Source organism: Pipistrellus hanaki, assembly GCF_964339955.1.
Source record: "Pipistrellus hanaki genome assembly, chromosome: 2".
Classification (NCBI taxonomy): domain Eukaryota; kingdom Metazoa; phylum Chordata; class Mammalia; order Chiroptera; family Vespertilionidae; genus Pipistrellus; species Pipistrellus hanaki.
In genome coordinates this window covers 29,811,608-29,837,668 of record NC_140504.1, presented here as the reverse complement: position 1 = coordinate 29,837,668, position 26,061 = coordinate 29,811,608, and the positions used below count along the sequence as shown (strand labels likewise).

General features: G+C 38.3%; 1 protein-coding gene across 6 annotated transcripts in view; it reads right to left on the bottom strand.

The window, feature by feature from the left end:
- Positions 1 to 26,061, bottom strand: part of FNDC3B (fibronectin type III domain containing 3B) — a 311,128-nt gene that overhangs the window by 106,912 nt on the left and 178,155 nt on the right. For all 6 annotated transcript variants that reach the window (XM_084874157.1, XM_084874153.1, XM_084874152.1 and 3 more), the window contains exons 5-6: positions 25,740 to 25,980; positions 22,518 to 22,808 (exon numbers count right to left, since the gene is read on the bottom strand). In XM_084874157.1, the coding sequence (XP_084730283.1) occupies positions 22,518 to 22,808; positions 25,740 to 25,980 (532 nt within the window). The remainder of the gene's footprint in view (positions 1 to 22,517; positions 22,809 to 25,739; positions 25,981 to 26,061) is intronic.

Sequence of the window (26,061 nt, the reverse complement as noted above, 5' to 3'; positions counted from 1 at the left end):
GGCTCTATGGCAGACTCAGTCTGTGGCTTACCACCTGTAGCAAGCACCTAGCAGTTGACACTTTTGAGTAAAGATTGCTATTTGCTCAAACTTTAACTTCCAAGCAAGTCTACTGATCCTTGAACAAAAGATTAATTTAGATTTCTTTACTCCTGCTGGTAATTAACAATTTAACTTATCCATTCCTACTAAAACTTCATCTCATTTCTGTAGAGTAAAATATATTATCTTTTCACTTGCAAATTTACCATAAGGAATGAAAAACACAGGTAAATCTTAAGTTTTGGTTTTAAAAAAGAAGGGCGATTTTTCTCCCCTATCAATCTGTCCATTGGTATAAAATTTTATTAAATTGTTTGAATACTCAGAGTTATTCAAAGGCTCATAAACTATGATATAATAAAATCATTTATAATTAGATAGCCCTCTGTAAGGCCTTGTTATTGGCTAGTTTTCCTCTAAAAATCCAAGTACTGAAGTGCTAGTAACTCAGCATGTGACTGTCTTTGAGATAGTGTCTTTCAGAGGTAATTAAGTTAAAATGAGGTCATTAGGGTGGGACCTAACCCAATATGACTAATGTATTTTGTAAAAGGAGGAAATTTGGACAAATAAATACAGAGGGAAGATGATATGAAGATACAGAGACAAGGTGGCCATCTACAAGCTAAGGAGAGGAACTGGGAACAGATCCCTCCCTCACAGCCCTCAGAAGAAGCCAAATGCACAGACACTTTGATCTGAGACTTCTAGTCCCCAGATCTGAGACAATAAATATCTGTTTAAGCCATCCAGTTTGTGGTACTTTGTTATGGCAGCCCTCATAATCCAAATATGTATCATTCATACGCAAACGTATATTTGGTATTATTTTTTCCATTTGCTAGATATGGTTCCTAGAAACTATAGATTTTAAGAATTTGGTCAAGATCACATAGGCAAAACTAAAAGAACACACTAACTCTAGGTCTTCTGATTCCCAGTCTATTTCTTCTTAGAGGACTTCGAAAACATCCTCTCATGCTGCCATCCCCTATATCCAAGAGGAACATGAGAAGGCTGGGGAGAACAATTTTACTTAAGCAAGATAAACACATCTACCAGCTTGAAGGCATAACTAGACCACTTGGTTCAGTACAAAATAATTACACTGGAAGTTAAAATGTGTTTATACTACTGCTTCCATAAGAGGTTATATCCAATTACAGAGGGCCGATTTAGAAGGCCAAAAAGAAGCTACTGAAAATCATTTGAAAAGCCGATCCAAAAAAAGACCATGATAATTCTACAGACTATTTCATGCCAACACATCAGCAACACAGCAAGCACCCCCTCCTCTGTATAGGCATATATCATTCAGGATGTTTTGAGGCTAGAACACTATTATGCAGTAATTGCTTCCAAAACACATGTTACAATATTTTTGCAGCTGACTGTGGCTTTAGAGAAGCAGCACACACTGGTTCCAAAAGAACAGAGACTACGTATGACCGTAAACTACAGCTGTTTGCTGTGTGCCACCCCCTGAAATATCTGTGTGTTGTTTTCTTTCCTATCCGCTAGTACAGAGTCTCCAGACTAAACTTACAGCTCCCACTATTTTCCCTTATCTCCAGACACTCAGCATTAGCTCCAAAGTAGAGCAGCCATTTTTCTGAAGTCTTTCACCAAGGATAAAGAAGTGCTAAGCTGTCTAGTGGACACCAATTCTGCCCTTAGATAAAGTAATGACTACTGAAGTCTAGATTAATATCTTTGTATGTAGTAGAATGAAGTTCCTAATTTGACCTTCTGTTATAACCAGTGAGCAAAAGTCTCACAAACATTTTGTTTTGTGGAAGAAACACCAATCGACCAAAGAGTGTGGCCCAGGCCTGTGCTTCTGCGGAGGCTAACAATTGCTCTATGCACATGTAAGGCCCCCTATTTTTATCAATATAATAAGCCAGAACAAACAAAGAAGAGAACATTGGAAGTGGGGGGTTGAGGGGTCTGTGATTAGACAGCAAAGCAGATGAAGGCAGCTGGTCCAGATGACTTGTCTGACTACATGCATGACAAAAATTTTCTGAAGGAATTGACACACAGAAAAGGAGCTGAGGAAACAATTCAAGAGTTTCTCTAAACAGCAGAAAGGTTAACTGCTGAACTGTAATTACTGTGAACTAGTCCTCTCCATAATTACACTGCATTGTTAGTACTGTCATCAACTAGTCTCATTTCTACATTTTGAATGAAATGTAAAAGTCTTATTTTCTCTTTCCTGTCTACTAAGCTTCTCTTAAGTACGTTATAAATAGTGGTTACTAAAATGCAAACGAGTAAGAAACTACATGATCAGAATTATAAATGATGCCATCTAAGTGACTGACCACTCATCAGGTACAATAATTAAAGTATCACATTTGAGCAGCGTTATATTCCAGCAGGATGAAGTGAAATGAGCTAGAGAAAAAGCAAATAGGCTTTGTGCAGATTTGGGTTCATAGCCACCTAAGATTGTGAAATTATAAGCATTCCATCTGCTCACCAGCTGTGGTCCCTAATCCTCTTTAATAACTTCAGCCTGCACGACTCCATGAGAATCCAGGCGTCTTCCAAATTTCACTTTACATTAGCTGCCAGGATTGATTTTTAGACACCAGTCTCCAGTGAAAGCAGCATAAAGTTGATTTCGCTGGCAGGTGTTAATTTTCAGAAGAGTGAAAGGAAGTGGGAAGAGAGACTAAGAAAGGGAAGAAAGAAATGAAGAAGGTTCCGAGATCATCACATTGAGTGTTTAGGGTTCTACACTCTCCAGCAAAGGCCAAATGCTCAAAATAAGAGTACGTGCATGGAATGTAAAATAAAATATTCCCTAAAACTTGTAAAAGGCAACATCTAAAAAAAATGTATGCCCAGTTGTGTTTAGAATGAAGTTGTGAATTCTGTAGCAGCCAGTCCTTTTGCCTTTTGGTCGCCAACAAGAGACAAGGACCTGGCGCTAGGAGCTATTCCCCACAGTCACAAAGCTCAGCTGCCTTTTCCTTAAGGGAGTTAAAGCAGTTTCTAGCTATCTACATCCCATCCTCATACAGTCATTGTAGAGCAGAAGAGAAGGAATGATTTCTTTATGACTTTGGAGCCTGGCGACAACCTGGTTTCCAGGCAAACGCAGGCTTGTAATACCTCCTGTATTATGTGTTTACAGTATCTTAGTTCAAACTGAAGAATTTTTTTTTGGAAAAAGCTGGAACTGAAGGTCTTTGTTTAAACCCATTGGTGATCTGAACCCTAGGGTCAATATCCTAAGGGCTAGGTGTGGCTTCCTACTCAGATGTCTTCTACCAGAGCAGGCTTGCCTCCTGGGCTACATGTCACAGAGGCTCCCTTTCCCAGAAGACTATTATCAGAGAGCTCTCTGAACTAAGATGGCAGAGTCACCCTCGTTTCAAAATGTCAGGAAACTACTATCTAGGAGGGAATGTTTTCACCTGTAGATGGAATCACCATCAGTGATTCTCAAAGTAGAACCTGTTATTCTGTCTCTCATTTTATTAATATTTGGAAGGTGATGGATCCCCACCTTTTTTTTTTTTTTTTTTTTTTTTTTTTTTTTTCCTGGTGCAGACTTGAAGTTTCCTTAAGAACTACCTCCTAAGAACTAGTGACCAGTGGAGGTGGCCCTGTCTGGAAGACCCATGTGGGAGCAAATGGCCAGACAGTCAAGTTCCATGATGTTTTCCTACAATCAATTCAACAGAAGAAGAACATGCAAAACCATTCTGAGTGCCAAAGGTGCTGAGTAATATAAATGTTATTATATCATATTTAAAAGATGCTTTAATAAAAGTGCTAAGAGAATCAGACCACTAAGAGTTGATGCCTGAAAAACATCCCAAACGATGGAAGAAATCAATAGCTTAAAACAAATGGTTGAATCAGTTTCCATATTAAAGTATGTTTTAATATTCCAAAATGTTTTGATGGCCATGCAGTCTAGAGCATCCGAGTGAAGTTTTAATCCCTGTGAATTATGTGAAACTCAATGTAAACTGGATAGGGAAAACACACAGCACACTTCCAGCGAAGGTAAGAGCTAATGGTAGTAGAAAGAAGAATGGATTGCCACAGTGACTGCAACCAGCAGAAGAGGCTCATTCTCACTGAACTAAAGTGGGGGAGCAGTGATGACAGTTTATTACATTTATTTGGCAGAAAGGAAATATAAGACTTCATTTATAGGGAAAGGCCTTCCTCTGTGGGGATGAAATAGGCTTAGCATAAAATTCTTACCTGGCTATGCAGTTCCTCAAAAAAGCATTTTGTGCTTCATGCTGTGCAATTTCTGGCACATGAACCGCATAATAAACAATCTGGTAACTCGTTCCAACTGTAATTGGAATTCTGTATTTTAACCCAAGTCTTATAAAATGAAAAATTTTAAATAAAAAACAAAATTCAGCATTTCTTATTATCTATCAAAGATGTTTGGAAGTCCCTTTGAGCTCTGCACTTGAACTTCTGACTCCAATCTGTTTCCTATACATTCAAGGGGTGAACTCTAGTGGGAGAATAGAGACAATATACACACACATGAAACAAACATGCTGAGGTCAGCTAGTGGGGGGTGCCATGAAGAATATGTTTTCAAGGGTGATGTGATGGAGTAGTCAGGGAAGGCCTTTCTGACTCTGAAGCATTTGGGCCACTCCAAGAAGAATGAGGAGCAAGAGAACTTTCAAGGCAGCAGAAGCAGAATGAGCAAAGGCCATGGGACAGGAAGGACCTGGCATGCTAGAATACTAGAAAGGAAGCTCTGTGTCTGCAGCCCGGAGAACTGGAGCAGGGCTGAAGAAGCTGGGGTGGGGTAGCATAGCAGTCAGTTGATGCAGAATGCTGAAAGCGGGCTCAAGAGTCTGTACTTTATGCTAAGTTCAAAAGGAAAACACATAGGGTTTTAACAAGATCCCGCGGCTACTATGTGGAAAAATGAATTGTAAAGGAACCAAAGTTAAAGAAGACAGACTAGCTCAAGGAAAAAAATCCCTATGCCAGTGCACGTGCACGCACACAGATTAAAAACAAAGTATAAAGAAAAGCTTTGTACCTTCTCAATTTTGCTGTGAACCTAAAATTGCTCTAAAAAACCCACAGAACTTCAAAAAAAGAAAAAGCAGCACTACAATACTGGAAATTTAGAAAGTCACATTTAACAAAATGTGTTTTAGATATACAGCTATTACTACTTACTTTGCAATAATCAAAGTGATTTTCTAGACCTATACGAAAGCAAGGGTTTATAGCCTACGTGCTCTACAGTCTGAAGAATCCAGAACAGAGAGAAAGTTGTGAATCATGATATGCAGGCATCACTGTAGTCTGAAGTCATCCTTATTTTGAATGCTGCTGATCAGAGATATATTGCAGTGTAGAGAGTAACATCACTCTAGACAGCAAGTAATACCAAAAGCGGTAAGTCATATGCTCTACATTTAAGATTTCAACATATTTCCATGAATGTTGATACAAAAAAGCCAAATTCTACTAAGTGGAAAACGTATTTCAGTCTCCAGAGCTGTCCTCAAATAGTAAAACAATTTACCAGACATACTTAAATAAGTTTTTCCCAAACTCCTTTATTTTTCTCATTTAAATTGGTTCCAAAAGGTACTGGCAGGACATAGTATATGCTGTGAGTGATTGATACTCTTATGGAAAAAGCATGTAAGGAGCTAAAACTAAAGACTTATAACTATGCACAATGTTCAAAGGCCTAAATAGACAGACGTCATGTTTCAAATTTATTGAAAATAAGATTGGAGAAGCTATTCCAGAGCGGTAATGTGACTTGGTCCCCTCAGCCTCTCTTGCCCCTTATGAAGGTCCTAGCAATACCACAGCTAGGACATCTGATAGAGCTTGAACCCGGCTCCAAGGAAGACTCGTGTTACTGGAGTGGAATGTCATCCTCCATTTCTTAAATTCCCATTTACAGACTGCCATGGCACTGTCATGGATAACCTATATCATCTTGGTTGATACTATATAATCCAGTTGAGTTGTCAGGTTTGGCCAACGTTTTTTTCTCCTTTAATTTTCTTATTTCTTCATGTACACACTCTGGGCTTTGTACCTCAACTTCATTACTCTCATCAACCTTTTGTTTCAGGACTCCTTGTAACTATAGTCCAAGGAAAGTTTTGAAACTCTCAGCAGGTACAGAGTTCTGACTATTATGTTCAATGATTTGCTGAAATTTAAACTATAAAGTTACATACTTAACTTTGATATAAATTTCCTACCAATTTCATAGAATCATAGAATTCTGGAGGAGTAAAGAATCTTAACTGATTTCAAATACTATCACGTATACAGTTGAAATCTTCTGTCTTTGTACTTTAGTCCAAAAACTTATCCAAGGGTAAAAATAAAGGAAATCTATGGGACACAATTTCATTACATCAGGCAATAATTATTAAAAACATAGCAAAGCAGATAACAGGGCTTTAGAATTTATCACGTTTATGACACCTTAGTGTCCATAAAACTCATCTCCAAAATTTAACCAATTATTAGACCTCACTTGGTTGACAGCTATCAAGGAAAGGATATGTGTAATCAATCTACAGCACTGGCTATCCAGGCAATGGCTAATAGCATCAGCTCTTAGGGAATTTTCTTGGAGTAATTCTAGAACAATTAACCATTAATTATTATAGGATCACTAGATTCATTAAGAATGAATTACTTTCAATTTTCAAAATTGAAAAGCTTTGTGAGTCTTATCGCATGCTAGGTAAAAGCTCTCTTAGTTTCCTCTTTGAAGATAATATGTGGCAAATTAGGCTCCTTTCACTTCTTTTTAGGAAATACCATTAACTTCACTATTCATTTCTTAGAAGGAATTACACAGAGCCTGATATTTAACTTCCACTAAATATATCCTACATATTTACATGTGTGTACACACACAAGTCCACGACACATTTCCAGAGTGAAAGTGAACTGTCACAGGAGTCAACTGGCTTGCCTCAATTAGCTTCATTGACTGTGCCAAGATTTCCCAGATGCAAACTGCTACTATAGAGGAGGTAGTTGTGCTTACTGATTCTTGGCCAATGTTACTATTAGGGACAGATATTCAGTGCTGCTATTGTATTTTTTATTAACTAACTCACAGAAAAGCCTGTGGTGGACACTGAAGGTGAGGTAATGCAGCAATCAGACCTAAACATTATGTAGAAGAGTGGACAGGTTCTGGCTAGATTGGGAATACTGAAGAGCTGTAGTAGGCTGAAAATTACCCCAAGCCCCGGAACCTGTGAATGTGACCTAACACGCAAGTCTATGGACATTAAGAATGATTAAGAATGACATGGGCAAATTATCCAGGATGATCCCAGTTGCCTTACATGAAATCACAGGAATTCTTCCAAGGAAGCAGATCGGACACACTCAGAGGAGAAAGCAATGTGAAGATGGAGCCTCAGGGATCTGAAGATGCTGGTCTTGAAGACAGAGATGATGCAGCCACAACAGAGGCGGGAAGAGGTGAGAACAGTCTTCCCTGGGGCTTGTGGAGGGAGCCTGACCCTGCGGACACCTTGATTTCAGCCCAGAGACAAGGATTTTGAAGTTTTGGCTTCCAAACTGTATTCTCCAGATTCTCTCCAGAACTATGAAAACTAATTAAAGAACAACTTTTGTTGTTTAAATCACTGACTGTGTGGTCATTTGTGGGTCACGGGATACTAATACACAGCTTATCATGGACAGCAGTAATTTCAGTATGAATAGAGAGCAAAGGAAGTCAAACCAAAGTAAATGAACTGAGTTCCTACTGTGTGCCAGGCCCATGCTAGAGTTTATCATAAACTTTTATTTTTAATCCATTCTTCTACTAATACAGATCTGAAATTTGCTACTGAATTTTTGGGGTCTGACAGTGACTAGGTCACCACATTGCCTTGTCCCAGATTTAGCAGAGGGATAACCAAGATTGAGAATGTGGACATTTACCCCTGTTCAAATGTAGTTTTCTAGTCACAGAAATTAATGCCAATCTTTTCTTTTGATGTTCTGTTTTTCTCATCTTGTGCATTAAAATGGTTCAAAATACTGAGGGAACATCTGCTCACACAGGGTAGCAAAAAGACAGATAATATGCTTTCCAATGAGCCTAATAAGAGAATGTTCTTTTGGGAACAGAAATTAGCTACACTGTCCATAAATCTAGGCCTGAAAATATTCCCTGAAGACTTATGAAACTGGATAAAACTGAAAAATTACACACAAGTTTCCACAAAATATCTAATTCTCAAATGCCTCAAATTCTCTTAAAAAAAGTAATTTTCCAGGAAGAAAAACCACCACCTAAATAAAGTATAATGAACATAATTGTCACCTATGAATACCACTTGTCTGGGAATGGTTTATTTTCCATCTTGTGTCTCATTCACCAGCATTAATCAATATGACTCTAGCCACCATTTCAAGTAAACATCTTGGACAATGTAACCTTCATTTTATTCCTTGGTAATTTTATAAAAATCCAGTATATCCTGCCTTACACATATGACTGATCCCCTGCTCCCACAAAATATCACCTTTGATATGCAGCCTACAAAAATAACCTATCAACGGATGAATCATAGCATTCCCTGATGTTCACTGCTTTATCTTACTCTTTCGTGACATTGAAAGGAGATTTGAGGGTGGGTGCGGGGAGTCAACAGGTAAAAAACAGAACAGACATATACGTGATATAGACACTTTTCAATTATCAGTCACTTTGGGGATCTGGAATACTAGGTTGGATCATATAAAATTTCTAATATTCAACTGTTTTTTAATGTAAAAAAGGCCAGCAGTTTCCTATAAACCTACTCAATATTATGAATCAACCCTATAGATAATTTCTAAGCATCAATTTAATTTTAAGGTCCTTATACACCAAATCTTTACCAGAGCTATTAACAGCAGTACTATGAACACATTCTCCCTTAGGCTCTAATCCAGGGCTGGCTACCTGCTAGTGAGATTACTGAAGATAATTAACATGGCAAAATGGATGAGAAGGAAGGAAATGGAAATAAGAAGACACAGGTGATCTACCAAGTGGATTATACTCCTTTACAGAAAGACCATGAACTTATCTAAGTGCTACCTTTTTCCTCAGAGGCACTCAATGACCTTGCAACATTGTTTTAAAGTAGAAGCAAGTCTTGAACCTTTCTCCTTCAAAAGTAAGTGGTTCGAAAGCAATGTAAGAACCTAGTTCTAAAAACATCCTCTCATCTATCATTTCCTACTCCCTTTCCCAGGCCAAAAATCAAAACAAAAATAAAAATATCCCAGTAGTAAATGAAAAATGAATGAGTAAATAAAAAGTTCTTGATTTTAAAAATCCATTCATAGTATTAGCCAGTTATAAGGGGTGCAGAAGAGAAATAACATAATTTAAAAATGCAAGGAAAAAAGTATAAAATAGGAGAAAAAGGGCAATGGGTGAGAATTCTAATTTCTGGTACAAAACATCCCACAGATTACCAAGTTCAAAAAGCAAAAGTTCTGAAAGCTTAAGTACAAAGGCTAATATTTGAAAGATCACTGTATTTTCTATTCCAACTATGGGTGGCATGACCACAGAATAGTATCCAACTGCCCTGAAATTATTTCAAAGAAATGATACAGAAAATAGGTATGTATCACACTGTAGAATCAGGTACATCATTAGGAAATTTTACTGATTCTACAATGTATGTATCTACAATACCTAAAAGACAGACTTTCTGGTATAAAATACTAATGCAGTAGTGCCTCTCAAACTTAATATAGTTTTGCCCTTATGGATGGCATTCTAGATGATTCTGAGACTACTACATCCAGATAGTGAAATCCATGAAGAATAATCCTATAAAATAAAAAGGTAATATGCAAATTGACCCACCCCCATGTGGTCAAAGATGGCAGACAGGGGAGGGTAGTTATGGCAATCAGGCCTCCAGGGGAAGGAAGTTGAGGGCAACCAGGCCTGCAGGGGAGAGCAGTTAGGGGTGACAAGACTAGCAGGCGAAGGCAGTTGAAGGGGACCAGGCCTGCAGGGGAGGGCAGTTGAGGGTGACCAGGCCTGCAGGGGAGGGCAGTTGTGGTCAATCTGGCTGGCAGGGAGCAGTTAGGTGTCAACCAGGCTGGCAGAGGAGTGGTTAGGGGCAATCAGGCTGGCAGGCAAGTGAGCGATTGGGAGCCAGCAGTCCCGGATTATGAGAGGGATCCCAGATTGAAGTGGGTGCAGGCTGGGCTGAAGAACCTTCCCTCCCCACACCCTCCTTCCCCCAGTGCACGAATTTTGTGCATCGGGCCTCTAGTAGTCTATAAAATGGAAATCTTCAGTGACATCAAAATACAGTTTCAAATAAAAAACTGCCTACAATGCAATTCAAGCCATCCTCTATCCCATAGATGATAATGTGAGTAGTAATATTAATGGTATCACTGTGTTTTAAAAGGTTAAAAAGAGAAAACCTGGTAGCTGAAGAATTATGACACCAATAACCATTTTTTCACTTGAGCAACACATGATTTAACCAGTTTTCAAGAGTGCTGATATCTTATGGAGTTCCTTGAAGCAACATTCCACCAATAGATAAATCTTCCTGAAAGACTAAATATTATTTTTTTAATGTGCTTGGCAAGATACTGAAATAGTTTTGAGGAACTCAGTGAACTAAAAATATGGCAGTTTCTTCATTCCTCTTGGTTTTAAGGATCTTACCGTTCCATAAAATAATGTGTCTTTTCAAATAATAGGGAAAAAGAGGTCAATCTAAGTTTACCGTGTGACTTAAGAATAGCAGTAATAAATGCACTTGTGATTCTAAAACAAAATTGTTGGTAGTGCTAGTTCTTCCTCTCACTTCCTCATGCTGTTCTGATGAGCTAGTTCTAGTCAGTACACAAAGCAAGGCTTGGCACATAATTGAAATGCCATTAATATTCCTCTATTATATGAGAAGGTAAAGTAAAAGTGAACTTCCTTTTGTCTCTTCAGAAAGGACTGCATTTTAAAGCAGCTTCAGATTGTAAGAGGACCTAAAAATAATCATGGCATCTTCAATTAAAGCAGGCTGCCATTAACAAAGGCACAATGATCAGGGGTAAAGGTAAACCCTTTACTTGTTCTTAATTTTTAAGCTAAAATTAAAAATTAGGAAAGATTTCTAAATTTCAGCTTTTAAGATTATCAAAACTCTAAAACATCATTTGATCACTATTCAAAAACCCAGTATCTCAATATCGTATGCTGCTAACTCATTTCAAAGTTCTTCATAAGACTGCATTATTTTTGGACATTTAAAAAATTCTATTTTTCTGGAAATGGCAGAGCAAAGGCTATAATAAAATGTTTATAGAATTTTAACATTAGATTTATGTAAAATGCATACATCTGAAATATATTTATCATAATTTATATTGTTTTGTAAAATTTAATATATATGATCTTTGAACGCATAATAATCTGGCCACTGTGTGTGTGTGTGTGTGTGTGTGTGTGTGTGTGTGTGTATACATTATAAAAAAATATATAGAGGCCTGCTGCATGAATTTGTGCATGGGTGGAGTCCAGCCAGACAGGCCAGAAGGAGGGGACATGGGTGGTTGATCGGCCTGCCTGCTGGTCGAAATCCTGGTTGAGGGGACAATTTGCATATTCACCTTTTATTATATAGGATATACACTGAGTGGCCAGATTATTATGCGTTCAGAGATCATAATAATCTGGCCATTCAGTATATGTTATGTACATACATATATATGTTTATATATTTATACAGATTTCTTTGCATAGATCTATCCAGAATGATACCATCCTTTAACTTTTATATATCTTAGTCTCCAGTGAGAAACACTGAAGTGAAATAGGTCACTTTTTTTTAAGACTGCATTTTTAATTTGCTTATCAAGTCATTGTTCATGGCAGTGGAAGCTCTACCAGCCCAGGAGGAAGACATAGTGTTGGGAAAGTCCAAGTAGGAAGAGTGAGAGTTTATTCACATGGAAATTTGCTCATAGTGGAGCAGCTATCAAAAGGACTCATGGACTACAATAGGGCAAAAGGCTTTCCTTCTCTGCACCCCACTTCTCAGAAAATGTTAGCCTAGTGGGAGGAATGGAATACATAAAAATAGAACATGAAACCTCTCTTTTTTTCTGCCTCTTGTTTTTTCCCAAATTATCTTTATTCTACAGTCCATCTTATCGTCCCTGCCCACTGTGTCTGTTCCTTTCATTCTAGTTGTTTTCCCATTTCGCCACTTCCTTTTATTTCAATGTGCCATTCCTCTGGAGCCCTACTCATTTTTCTCCTGCCTCCTTATTTTCCAGTCTTCCTGAACCATCACAATTCCCTTCTGTGCTTGGAGCAAACCATCCCACCACTATCACCGAGTCCTTCCTGCCCCTTTCTGGCACAACACCTACACGGAAAGACCCATTCTTCTCATGCAGTTGGCAAGGAGTAGTTATGATCTTAACATTTTTTCAAAATGTAAATTCAACACCAGAGAAAAAAGAGGAAATTTTATAGTCAACTACAAGGGCATTTACGCTCTTTGTTTGTAAAGAGTAAATAATAAGTAATGAGCTAGCATTTCTCCTATTTCCAAGGACCTTTCCCATTTCATACCTGTGTTCTCTGCTCAATTAATATAATTTCAGTCTTATTACAGCACCTAAAGTTGAAACAGGTAATATAGTCTGCTACACTGTGGTGTGTTCAGTTGGGCAAATTAAATTTAAAATAAAGCCAAGGCTAGTCATGGCAGGAAGGATGACATGTAATTAGCACATCTGTAATACTGACTATAATTGTCACATTACAATACACTAATCCTACAAAATACAAGATTCAACTCCCTGCCTCTACATACACCAGTTCTATGTAGGGATCCTAAAGGATCATTCCACAGAAGGAGATCCAGTGACAAGTCAATGTTGACATAATAGGGAGAAAGTAACCAAATTTACAGCACAAATGCTGAGACTAGTTCAGACTAGTTCACAGAAATGTTTCCGATTCTACACACCATGGTAGCCAGCTTCTGTGATGCCATCTTCTCTTCCCCACCCACCCCACCCTTTGAACATCCTCTCCTGATAGTCACACTTCTGTGTAGACACCTCCCACAATGTGTCAACAGACACAGCAGACATGTTCTGTGACTAATGCAATATGACCAATAGGATATGGAAGTGATAAAGTATGATTTCCGAGATGCAAGTGTTAATCTTTGCAATTCAGTGTGCTTCCTACTTAGTGTATGCACCTGGATTAACTAACTGTCCATACAAGTAATATGAGTATTAGCAAAAGGCTACAATTCACCTAAGTCATTGGTCGGCAAACTGCAGCTCTCAAGCCACATGCGGCTTTTTGGCCTCTTGAGCATGGCTCTTCCACAAAATACGACATGCGGGTGCGCATGTACAGTGCAACTGAAACTTCGTGGCCCAGGCACAGAGGTTAGTTTTCGGCTCTCAAAAGAAATTTCAATTGTTGTACTGTTGGTACTTGGCTCTGTTGACTAATGAGTATGCTCACCACTGATCTAAGTCATTTCCAGCTAACCAGCTCCCACTCACCTTTCCCCAATACTTCTAATATTGAGCAAAGTAATTTAAAGCAGTCAATGTGTTGAGCAGATTAAAAAACAGAATCAGGTTCCCCTCCTCAGCCTCACAAGAGAACCCAGCCCAGAGAGGAGACAGAGAAATGATGAGGAAAGAGGGCTGAATTTTATCCTTGCTGAGAATTCATCAGATTGTTTGTGGGTAGTAGCCATAGCCAAGAGAATTTTTTTTGGTCTAGACGCCCCTTGTAATCCCTTCATATCTCAAGTCCTTGGCACTCAAGGTTACTCAGCATGACCCAGACTGCAGGATGTCTTGCCTCTCAGCACTCTGGGGTGTGCTCAGAGGCTGTGTGTACTGTTAACATGATCCCAGGAGGCAGTTCTCATAAGTAGAAAAATGTTATGGCCTTTCTTCACCACACTCTGACATTTTTAAAGTACTTAGTCTTAGTAAGAGTCTGAAACAGTATTAAGAGCTCACGATAGCCCTCTGAAATATAGGCTATTAATTACCTCTATTTTATATGTACGTGAAGAAACTGAAGCTTTGGGAGACTGACTATCTTCCCAAAGGCACACAGCTCACAAGTGGCAGAGCTGGAACTAAATGCAAGGTTCCCACTAGTAAGCTATTTTGCTTCTAAGCAGGGCACATTTGTGATGCTGACCTCTGGCCCAGTTAAATTCAGAAGTCCACTTAGCTAAATGAGAGAAAGACATACAAAAGTTTCAATTCAACAAAATTGAAGGTTATATATGTACCAGAAACAAACCATATCATCACTTACATCTGATGTTTAAAGGATTCTTTGGAATGATATGTATTTTACCAACATGGGTTCTGATGTCATCTAAATGACTCTGTGATCAGTTCCCAAGAAAGTAAAAAGGCAGAGAAAATAATATGGGTTCACAGAGTTAAGTACTACATATGGTAGAAACTAATCAAAACTCTGCCCTCAGTCTTCTGGTGAACATTCATTTCGAAAGGAAATGCAAAGAATTTTTTCACATGTCGTTTGCCCTTTAACATATAAATGAAAAATATTAAGCTTCAAGTATGATTTAATGAATTAAGTCTTCTTAAATTGACATGACAAAAACGTCTCATCTTGAAAATATAATATAGTAACATCTTTAAAACTTTCCAGACTGCAACATAAATATAAGGGAATGAGCAAAAAGATAGGGTAAGTGATGTAACTACAGTTTCCTCTTTGTTGAGCCAAAGATTTTCTTGCGCACTATTAAAGTCAACACCTCTCTCACACTGGGGTCTTACAGAACAAGAGTTATTACAGTTTAACGTCTCTGGCTCGGGCCCTGAGGGGGATGCTCAGGTCAGAAGGCGCATGTCGAAGAGCAGCATGCACCTTCCAGAAACAGCTTCTGTCTCCAAGCCTGTCCTTTCCCATCCCACAGGTGGGCAGCTACTCCAGGGCCTGAAGCCACACAGAGGCCTCCACGACTGGGGAACCATGGGTCTGGCAGCTTACATTTAAAACAGAAGTGAGGCCAAAACAGGTTTGGCTCAGTGGACAGAGCATCGGCCTGCGGACTGAAAGGTCCCAGGTTCAATTCCGGTCCAGGGCATGTACCTTGGTTGCGGGCACATCCCCCCAGTGGGGGGTGTGCAAGAGGCAGCTGATGGATGTTTCCCTCTCATCGATGTTTCTAACTCTCTATCCCTCTCTCTTCCTCTCTGTAAAAAAACTCAGTAAAATATATTTAGAAATAAATAAATAAAATAGAAGTGAGGATGTTAAATGCGCAGATTCTTACCAAAAAGAATGTTTCTTGCATTTGGCTCCTGGGGCCTACATTATCTTTTTTTAAAAAGGAAAAGTTATTTGGGCTTGTTTGGACTATTTTCACTTTTCGGACTGTACTTGGCAGAAAGAGGAGTGAATTCCACGGACTTGAGCTCACTTCTAAGTTTTTTCATGTTTTCTTGATAGGTTTGCCATGCTTAGGAGACCTCTGCAGCTGCAGGCAGGTGAAAACACACAGGATTTATCATCACCAAAGACCTGGGACATGAAGCGCTCATTAAAATCTACAGAAAAACTGTACATTTTCAAATGAGTGGTGAGCAAGCACACACTGGAGGAGGAAACAGAACCCTGCCCCATCCACACCCTCTCTTCCCAAAGCCCTGGCGGAGCCTGCAGGGGGGATGTGCACCTGCGCTGGAAAGGGTGCACATGAAAGGAGAGGGCCCTTCTATGGTGTGAAAGCCTCGCTGAGGAACTTACTTTAAGCAGAAAAGCACCAGTGTTCTCTCTTACAGACAGCCAGCACCGAAAGGGATTCCAAAACAAAATCTGCCTGGACTCCCAACATTCCAGACCTTATTAACAGGAGGCTCGTCCTTGCGAACAAAGGAAACACTGTCAGCCCTGCACAGGTGGATGCAGCCACCCCCGCCCAGAGCCCGCACGTCCAAAGAGGGCAGGCTCCAAGGTCTGTCCACAATCTCAGACCTTACTACAGTCACTCTTATCAGCAGAATGCATAAACGTTCCTGCTCATTCTCAGCAAACAGCTACTGGGGGGCACATTCTGGTTTCTGAAAAATGGTAGAAAAATACAGAAACAGGAAAAAATTGTCAGGACCTTCTGGGAAGGGATTGGAATACAAAAATCTGATAGAAATAAAAAATACAGCTCCGGTCAGAAGGCAATTTGTGATCTCTGAAGAAGAAAAGTAAAAGAGTAATGCTTTTGTCACCGGCTTTCAGTGTTACAATCAGAAATTATGACTCTATGTGGTGGAATTTCATCTGAAGTGTAACTGAATCTTTGGATTCTCAACAATTCCAAAGGTCAGATGCCAAAGTATGCTGTATCCTCATTTCTTCTATATTTGGAATTCTTACCATTTTGTCTCAATTTTTCCCACACATCCATGTGAGTTCTAAAGGTCTTCGCATAAGCTGCTATCTATATGCTGGCAACTAAAAAGGGGCTCTCTCCCCACCAGTGGATGTTCATAAAGTTTTGATTTTTCCCTCTGACTTTACATAATCATTTCTAGTAGAAAACTTTCCTCTCCTTTCTGGGGGTACATGGCAAAGGGGCTACAACTCTGGTTGAAAATAGGGGAATTTCAGTTACAAACCCACATCCTACTCGGTAACTTCCTTAATAATAAATGCTTTGGTTTTTACCAAGGATAAAATGGAAGGAATAAGACTTCCCTCTCAATAAGGACAACAAGAACTTCTTTAGCCTCTGTGATGAAAGGCAATAGGACAATTTTAACTGGGTTTTGGCCACAGAACAGGCAAGGCCCAGCTCTTGCACAACAATCTGCACAAGGACAACATTTTCCATTCCTGTCCTGAACACCCATGGACTTGGTGCCCGATCTCTGATCCAAAATCAAATGCTGGGAAAGGAAAAAATTCTTGAAGTATTTTCCCCTAACTAGTCTGCATTATTATGCCCCGGGAAGACAGGCAGGCTTCACAGAGGAGGTGCTCTCTGAGCTGGTCCTTGGAAAACTGAGTTTGCTAGGCAGAGGGACAGAAAGGGCAGGCCAAGATGAGAGAGTGAGGCATATTCATGCAATGGGACAAAACTTTGGGCATCGGGTGCAGGAGGGGGAAGGAGGACCTGCTGTACTTTAGGAGGCTAGTGTGTGCCACAGTAAGCAGTTTAGAGTTTATTCCCCAGACAATGGGACTACCCCATTAAGAAGGGGATTGGCATATTCACATCTAATGTAGCTGTGGCCATTCATAATAGGATGGGATCAGGAGCAAAATAAATACTCATACATCTTAAAAGATAAAGTCAATTAAGGATCACAGTGAGCAAAGGCAATCATAGCTTGAGCTTATAAGAAATGTATGAGAAGCAAGGTCCATGCCGAGGGTATCCAGAGTGCTCTCTCACTTGGAGTTGTCAGTGTCCCATAACGTGGCACTGGGCCTGAGGTGCCAGATTTCTGCCCAGTAGGAGCCCCTCCCAGAGAGCCTGAATGAGGCTTTCTGAAGGAGTGGTCCAGGTTTGGCTTTCAAAATGTAAGATGGCTGCAAACAGGAGGAGGCCACATCTGATTTATAAGGGAAGGAGTTGCAGGGGAAGAGCAGAGGGAGGGTAGAGAGATACCTGCTTTGAGAAGGGGATCGCTGGGATGAGAGTGGACCCTTAGATTACAGGAGGAAGATGATAAGAATGTTCAAGTAACAAGCGTGACCATTATTATACTGAAGTGTTAAGAACTAAGAGAGGCTATTTTTAATACTTAATAACAGAAATTAAAATACCCATTTTACAGGTGAAGGGAATACTAAAAGCAAATAATAGCATGTGACAAAGCCGATGTCTGATACCAAAGCCCCAACTGTTCTCCACCCACATCAGACCATTAACTCCAGGTAGTTCTGGGGCCACTGTGGGAGTTTGTCCTGCCCATGCTGTTTTTCTGAAGGTAATTGTAAATGAAAGGAGGGGGTGGCTGCAGAACTCTATCCTTCAGCAATTTGTTCTAGAAGAGGAAATGGTACAATAATTACGTGGAAAACAAAGCAATTAAGATAAAGGATTCATTCCATAAATATTTACTGAGTACTTGCCATCCACCAGGCATAGTCCCAGGAAATAGGTAGAGAACGGTTAGTTAAGCTAGGTTCCTATATTATTATATCGGGAACAACATCATGAATCACGCCTCTGTAACCATCTTTAATATCAGACATAGTTCGCTTTAGCGGTTTGGCTCAGTGGATAGAACATTGGCCTGCGGACCAAAGGGTTCCAGGTTTGATTCCAGTCAAGGACATATGCCTGGGTTGCAGGAGGCAGCCAATCAAGGATTTCCTCTCATCATTGATGTTTCTCTCTCTCTCTTCCTCTCCTTTCTTCTCTAAAATCAATAAAAATATATTTTAAAAACATATCACACATAGTTCTCTTGGCTGACCATCATTCCCAGAGGAAATTTGAGTAAAACAAAAACAAAAACATGAAGCCAGATTAGGCAAAGATATTCTGATTCTGGGAGGTCTGAAATGAGATTTAGGAATCTATATTTTTAAAAATATATCTTATTGATTTCAGAGAGGGAGGGAGAAGAAGAGAGATAGTGTACTACGTGTACTTAGTTTTATCACAGGACCAAGTACAAATTTAAAATTTGTCCCTTTTTTGTTAACATTTGTTGTTTTTTTGTAAGTGGTAAGAGGGTATAACACATTTAGATTTCCTCAAAAGCTAGGGAATTCTGAAGTAAAAATGTTGTCCTCCTCTGGAAATATGGACATTTTAACCCATGTAGAATTAAGAAAATACCATAGGCCACATATCATGGTAAATAAGTGTATATCCTATTTATGAATGGAAACAGATCAATCACTCTAGTATTAACTGCAGTTTAATATTAATCAGATGGTGTCATACACTTCAGAATTATGTAAAAGACTTGTTTCCTGGGTATAGTAGTCAGCTGAAATAAATTCAAGCACAAAGACACTCTGGGATAGAATGTTCCCAATTATAAGAAAGCAGAAAAAGTCTTTGGGGATTATTACGGCTACTACTACATTCTGAAACAGACCGAAACATGAGCAACATAATGGACTACATATTGGTTAAGAGGTGCTTTTTTTTTTTTTTTTTTTTTTTTAATATATTTTATTGATTTTTTACAGAGAGGAGGAGAGGGATAGAGAGCTAGAAACGTCGATGAGAGAGAAACATCGACCAGCTGCCTCTTGCACACCCCCTACCGGGGATGCGCCTGCAACCAATGTACATGCCCTTGACCGGAATCGAACCCGGGACCTTTCAGTCCGCAGACCAACGCTCTACCACTGAGCCAAACCGGTTTGGGCTAAGAAGTGCTTTTGTTCACCTTCTCCACCTGATGCATGTTTCTCTCTTTGCTTTGACAACCAGGAGGCTCAGAGCCTCATACATGGCCTACGAAAGGAATTCTACAGGATTCTTTATGTACAAACTTACTAATTCCTTATCTCATTTGTCCTCGGTTTCCTCAGATACTTATTTAATAGACTGTCTTTTAGAACAGTTTTAGGTGTGCCCATCCAGATATGCCTTGTCCCCACATACACTTAGCCTGTGCCACCTATCAAAATCCCACACAAAGTGATACACTTGTTACAAATGATGAATCTACATCACCATCACCCAAAGTCCATAGTTTACATTAGGGTATATGGAGCTCTTGGTGTTACACATTCTATGGGTTTTGACAAATGTAAAATGGCATGCATCGACCATTATAGTATACAGAGTACTTTTGCTGCCCTAAAAATCCTCAATGCTCCACCTTGTCATTCCTCCTTTCTTCCTAACTCCTAGAAAATATGAATCTATTTACTGTCTTCATAGTTTTTTAAATATTATTCTCAATTGTAATTGATATATAATATTAGTTTTAGGTGTATAAAATAGTGATTAGACATTTATATAATTTATGAAATAATCACCCCAATAAGTTGAGTACCCATCTAACACCATACATGGTAATTACAATATTATTGACTATATTCCCTATCCTGTACTTTACATCCCTGTGACTATTTTGATCGATACAGAAGCAACCAAAGATCCATAGATGAATGGATAAAGAAGATTTGGTACGTTCACATAATGGAATATTACTCAGCCATTAGAAAGAATGAAACCTTACCACTTAAATGGACCTAGAGGGTATTATGCTAAGTGAAAATAAGCCAGACAGAGAAAAACAAATATCATATTTCACTTATATGTAGAATCTAAAAAACTGTCTCCAAAGTTTTGCATTTTCCTATCATCTAGTTGGAATCATACAGTACGCAGACTTCTCAATTTGGCTTCTTTTACTTAGTAATATGCATTTAAGATGCCTCCATGTCTTTTCAGGGTTTGACAGTTCATTTCTTTTTAGCTCCAAGTAATACTCCATTGTCTGGATGAATTACATCTTACTTATCCATTCACTTGCTGAAGGACATCTTGGTTGGTTCCAAGTTTTAGCAATTATGAATAAAGTTGCTATAAACATTTGTGTGCAGATTTCTGTCAGGACATAAGTTTTCAATGCATTTGGGTAATTGGATACTTATTTTTTATCCAATATGTAAACCCATCAGGTCCTTACTGAAATGAGCCTCTATATGTATCTATGTCATCTTCCTTAAATCTCTTTTGGTGTAAGGCAGAGCAAAAGTTATTATAGAATAAATCAATTAATCAAGGTAGTTCAAACCTCATAAGCTTTCTGAAGATAGCTTATACATTCTTTCTTTCTTTCCTATGGACTGAAATTCTCCTTAGGAAAAAATTTCTAATTTTTTGTGTGTGAATTTTACTCTATGTCAAAGGTAGTAATATACTTTCAAACTTAGAAATGACAGTATTACTTCATGAGAATTATTCTATTTGACAAACACAGGGCTTTGCCTTAAGAGCTATTTATAGGCCTCTTGAATATTTGGTCTCTTTTATATACTTATTTGTGTTTTGTTTAATAAACGTAAGAATAATGCTTGGGGGGAAATGCTTGATAATAATTATAATTCATAAAACTTGGAGAATTAAAAATAAAGAAAATTAAAAGAATCTATAATACATTTCACTCAGAGAAATTACTGTTCACATTTCACTGTCATCTTACTATTCCTCTTTTTTATGCTACAATTCACTCATACAAACAATATGGGGGCAAATGTTGATGCCAAAGTCTGGTTTTACCGTTTTCCTCTGCTCTGACAGAGCCCAGTTTTCCACACACAAACATACATAACCTCCATCTTTTTCATTCACACATAGATTCTCACATACACAGTCCAGTTTCCCCCTGGTTATGCTCCAATAAGGAAGGGGCATATTTAATGAATATAATAATCAGTTCATATCCAGGCTTTTACAGTTATTCATGCCTTTATTTTTATCTGTAAACTCACCTCGCTTATCAAAATGTTACCTTCTTGCCTAGCCAGGTGGCTCAGCTGGTTTGAGCATCATCTCATAAACCAAAAAGATTGCAGGTTCAAATCCAGATCAGGGCACATACCTAAGGTTGCAGTTTCAAGTGCTGGCCAGATAGCATACGGGAGGCAATTGATTGATGTTTCTCTCTCACATCAATGTTTCTCTTTCTTTCTCTCTCTCAAATCAATAAACATATCCTCGGATGAAGATTTTAAAAAAGTTACCTTCTTCAAAAAGCCTGTTTTTAACTCCCCTGGCATTAAAATAAGTTTTCTCTAAATCTTGCCTAAAAATTGCATTTAAAAACATATATATGTTCTTTCCCAAAATTAACTGATCTATAACCACAAGATTAATATGCAAAAAAAAAAAAAAAAAATGGCCCTTTGAGTGGATGTCTCTCTATAATATGTGGTGACCCTAATTCTTGCATCTCATTCTTAGTCTATGAATAGTTCACTTGGGATGCCAAAGGTAGCATTAAACAATAACTCATATCTGAAACTAAGCAGAATATATTCCTCTTACACAATGATAAATTTCAGTACAGTACAGAATTACACCTGGTTTCATGATATATAATTATTTTGAGAGTTAAACTAGCATTCTTTGTCTTAGAAATATTGTTTTACTTTGGATCTCTTCCACATCTATCTACTTTGAGTGACACAACTGAAAAAGGCTAATGTAAAGACACTTTCAGATACTTGTTACTGAGATTATGTAGTACTTGGCACATATAACCAAAAAATAATATTTTTGCCATGAAGTGTTAATAAAAGATAGATGACACTATATTCTGTCCTAAAAAAAAAGAAAGATCAGAAGTCTACCCAAAGATTCCTAGTAGAAAGACCAACCACCATGATATAATAATGTTCTTATTTAAAGATGTTTCTTTTAGCATGACCCCATTTCAAGAATTCATTCCTCGGGGAAAACATTTTTGCACATTACCTTGCAAGTCTGAATCATTCGACTTTGGACTGCTTCTTGCTCGACGCTCAGTTTTCTTAATTCCTGGCCCGCCACCACTGCCACCACCTCCACCTCCACCGCCTCCACCACTGTGGCCTTTCCCATAGCCATTGTACACGGTTGTGCAATTGCTTTTGTAGATAGAAGAGGGTGGGCTGTTGAGGCGATTCTGGCGGTCGATCTGGCGGTCTTTCAGTTTTTTGTGCGGAGGCTTGCTGTACTGGTCTTCCCGGGTGATGTAGCTTGACATTCCGTAGAGTGGTATAATTTCTAAAATGGATGATTATGACAAACACCAGCTCAGTCTATGTTTTCAATAATAAATTATTAAATGGTTAAATAACCTGACTGTAACAAATTTTTTTAAAATTACTAAATATAGTATAAAAATATTTTTAAGAAAATAATATACATGTTATACATGCTTAAAATATTCCCATTTGTTTCTGATCAATCAAGGAATAATTAATCTTTAAAAAAAATATTTTTATTGACTTTAGAGAGGAAGGGAGAAGGAGAGAGGAAACATCAATGATGAGAGAGAATCATTGATCAGCTGCCTCCTACATGCCCCACACTGGGGATCGAGCCCACAACCCAGGCATGTGTCCTGACTAGGAATCAAACCATGATTTCCTGGTTCATAGGTCAATGCTCAACCACTGAGCCTCACCAGCCAGGCTAGGAATAATTAATATTTAATAACTACACTCTGGGTGTTCAGGAATGTTCCAGACACTTTTATACTAAAGAAGACAAAATTAGTGTCCCCCCCCGCAAAAAAAAAAAAAAAAAAAAGAGTTCCTATTCTGATTGAACTTATAAGTTTGATTTTGACTGTCAAAATATTTTTTCAGCTGTTGCAATATATAAAAAGTTAGAACAAATAAAATACCCCTTAAATGTGTTCTTAGAATCAAGATACTTAAAAATATAGTTACCTTTGTAGACAGAATAGCATTTCTATTGGAAAGCATATGGCAACGAGAATAAAAGGAGTTACTTGTGGCATCTAAAGTAGCCAACATTTGAATAAAACCTACTAAAATGATGAGAAATTTCTATTAAAAAGAATCAAAGTTCACAGAATCAGGGAAAATATTCAAGGAGATATTGTAGAGGTAAACATAAGCCACCCTTCAACTTGGTGTCAAACAAAATATGTTGTGGTCTCAAACTCCTATGTTGGAATAATCAGGAGGCAAGACAAACTGACTAGTAGAAGGTCAACCTGGCTTAACTATGCATATTTTTAAGTGGCTCAAAAGAAAATAGGAGCCTGCAAAATAATCTCTTGATTGGAGAGGAAGTGGGATATATTAAATGTAAAGAAATTAAAAGTAATATTCAGATATTATAAAAATGCAATACATAGTATAGATTAGGTCCTTATATGTTTATATGAAAAAAGGGACCTACATGCATAAGGTGACCACATAAATTACCAACCAAACCTGAATCCTTCTGAAAATGAAAAGAGGGCACTCCAAACCATTTCTCTGAATAAGAGACCTAAACCAATACTGTTCTAGGCATATCAGTACTGTATGGTCACCCTAGGTAAGTTAACTAATGTTTTAATTGTTCAATGGTAAAGCTCCACTTTTACTTTCTTTCTGTTCACAAAACTTAAGGAAGACCTTCAAAAAGCAAACATTCATGTCCTGGTCCATGTTGCTAAGTAGTTAAGAGCATGGGCCTGCACACCACAGGGTGGAAAGTTTGATTCCCAGTCAAATGTATATACCTGGGTTTCAGGTTTGATGTGTCTCTCTCAATTCTTTCTCCTCTCTCTCTCTAATGTGAAAAAACAAATACAACACTATTAAAAGAGCAAGTTCCTAAATAACTATGTTCAAATATACAAAAAGGATAATAAATATTTTAAATATCACAATGCTTTAACTTGGGCACTAATATATTAATCTTTTAAAATATGTCACAATATAAGTATTGTGAAATTGAATGTTTAAATTTGTTTTAGGTATAAATATTGAGAACTAAGAATATATACATATGGATTTTTTAAATTAATGCAAAGGGATTGTGTTTTACTGTTTTCTTTAATTTAAAATCAATAAAGGCACTGTTATTTGCACGTTATTACTCTGTGCTATTTTAATGAAATTAAACAAAAATACCCTATAAAATTAACACACAATATTTATATCGCTTAATTCTAATGATTTAAATTCTGTTGTCTAAAATTGCAAAGTAAATAGCTTACAATATAATAACAGACTACTCATCAAGCTATGGGTCCATAGCCAAGGCTTTTCACAATGTCATTAAGTGCAGACCTAACCAGAAAACGCGACTAACACTCAAATACTTTATGTACAGTATGTCAAAGCACTGAAGAGTTTAAGAAACTGAATCTTTTTCAGTTTTTATCCAAATATTTTCATGGAATATGCCCACTCATCTGATATTTTGGGGTGCTCTGTCACTAAGTCTAATTTTTACCCTCACTTAACCTAGATTCTTAGTATACACTGTGGTAGAAAAGAGCTTTAGTCTAAACTAATACCAAAGCTAAAATTAAAAAGACATAATGTTGGTATCTCTGAGACTCCTTTTCATTTCAAGATAAGTATTCGCCTAAGAACCAGTGAAACTGTGGCTGCCCTAATGGCTATTCTGAAACTAAAACAGGACTCAGGAGTACCCCATCAACAGCGAGGAGATTCCGAGTTCTGCCAACGTTGCAACAGAGAGCATCCAGGAAACTCAAAGGCGACTGAGACCTACAGTCTTCTCACATTGGAAATGGGACGCAAAACCCTCATAAACTTCCCTGCTATTGCTAGACTATATGATGTCTAGGAACTAATGTGTTGTGGTGGCCTCAGGCTACTGGCACATAAAAATATGTTAACAGGGCACCGTAATATATGACACATCACTGCCTTTTTTCTAAAACAGCAACTGGCTATCCCAGTCCCTGTTCCTTGTGGGGTGGGATAGTGAGGCAGAATTTAGAAAATATAAAGAAAGAAAGAGCTGCAAGCCATAAAATAATTTTTGCAAAAACAATTCAGGACAAAGGAAGCTAGGAATTCCCCATGCGTTTACACATCAGATGGTCCCTCTTCTGCCATACTTATGACGGGAGAAACAAAGGCCTCTCTGGCTCTCCTAAGCTACTTACGTGTTGCAATCAGTTTCAACAGCTGTCAGTGCCAGCAATAACCTACTCACCTTGCTCATATAATGTATGGGGAAGAGGATGCTGAGGAAAAAACTGAGGCGGCATATCTCCAGGTCCGGTAACAGGTGGGTAGTAAGCCGTGTGGGAGTTATGAATAAAATGTGGGTGGTGAGTCAAGTAGGGGGGTAGGTGATGGGTTGGAGAGATGGCTGAGGGGTAACTTGGGGGGTAACACTCAGGAGACTGGGGTGTGACCACTACCCGGCGGACTCCAGTATTGTCTTCAATCACCTAAAGAAAACAGCAAAAAGAAAGAGCTAGTATGTATCGTTAGCTAATATCTTTGTAAACATACACGTAGTTAGTACTTCC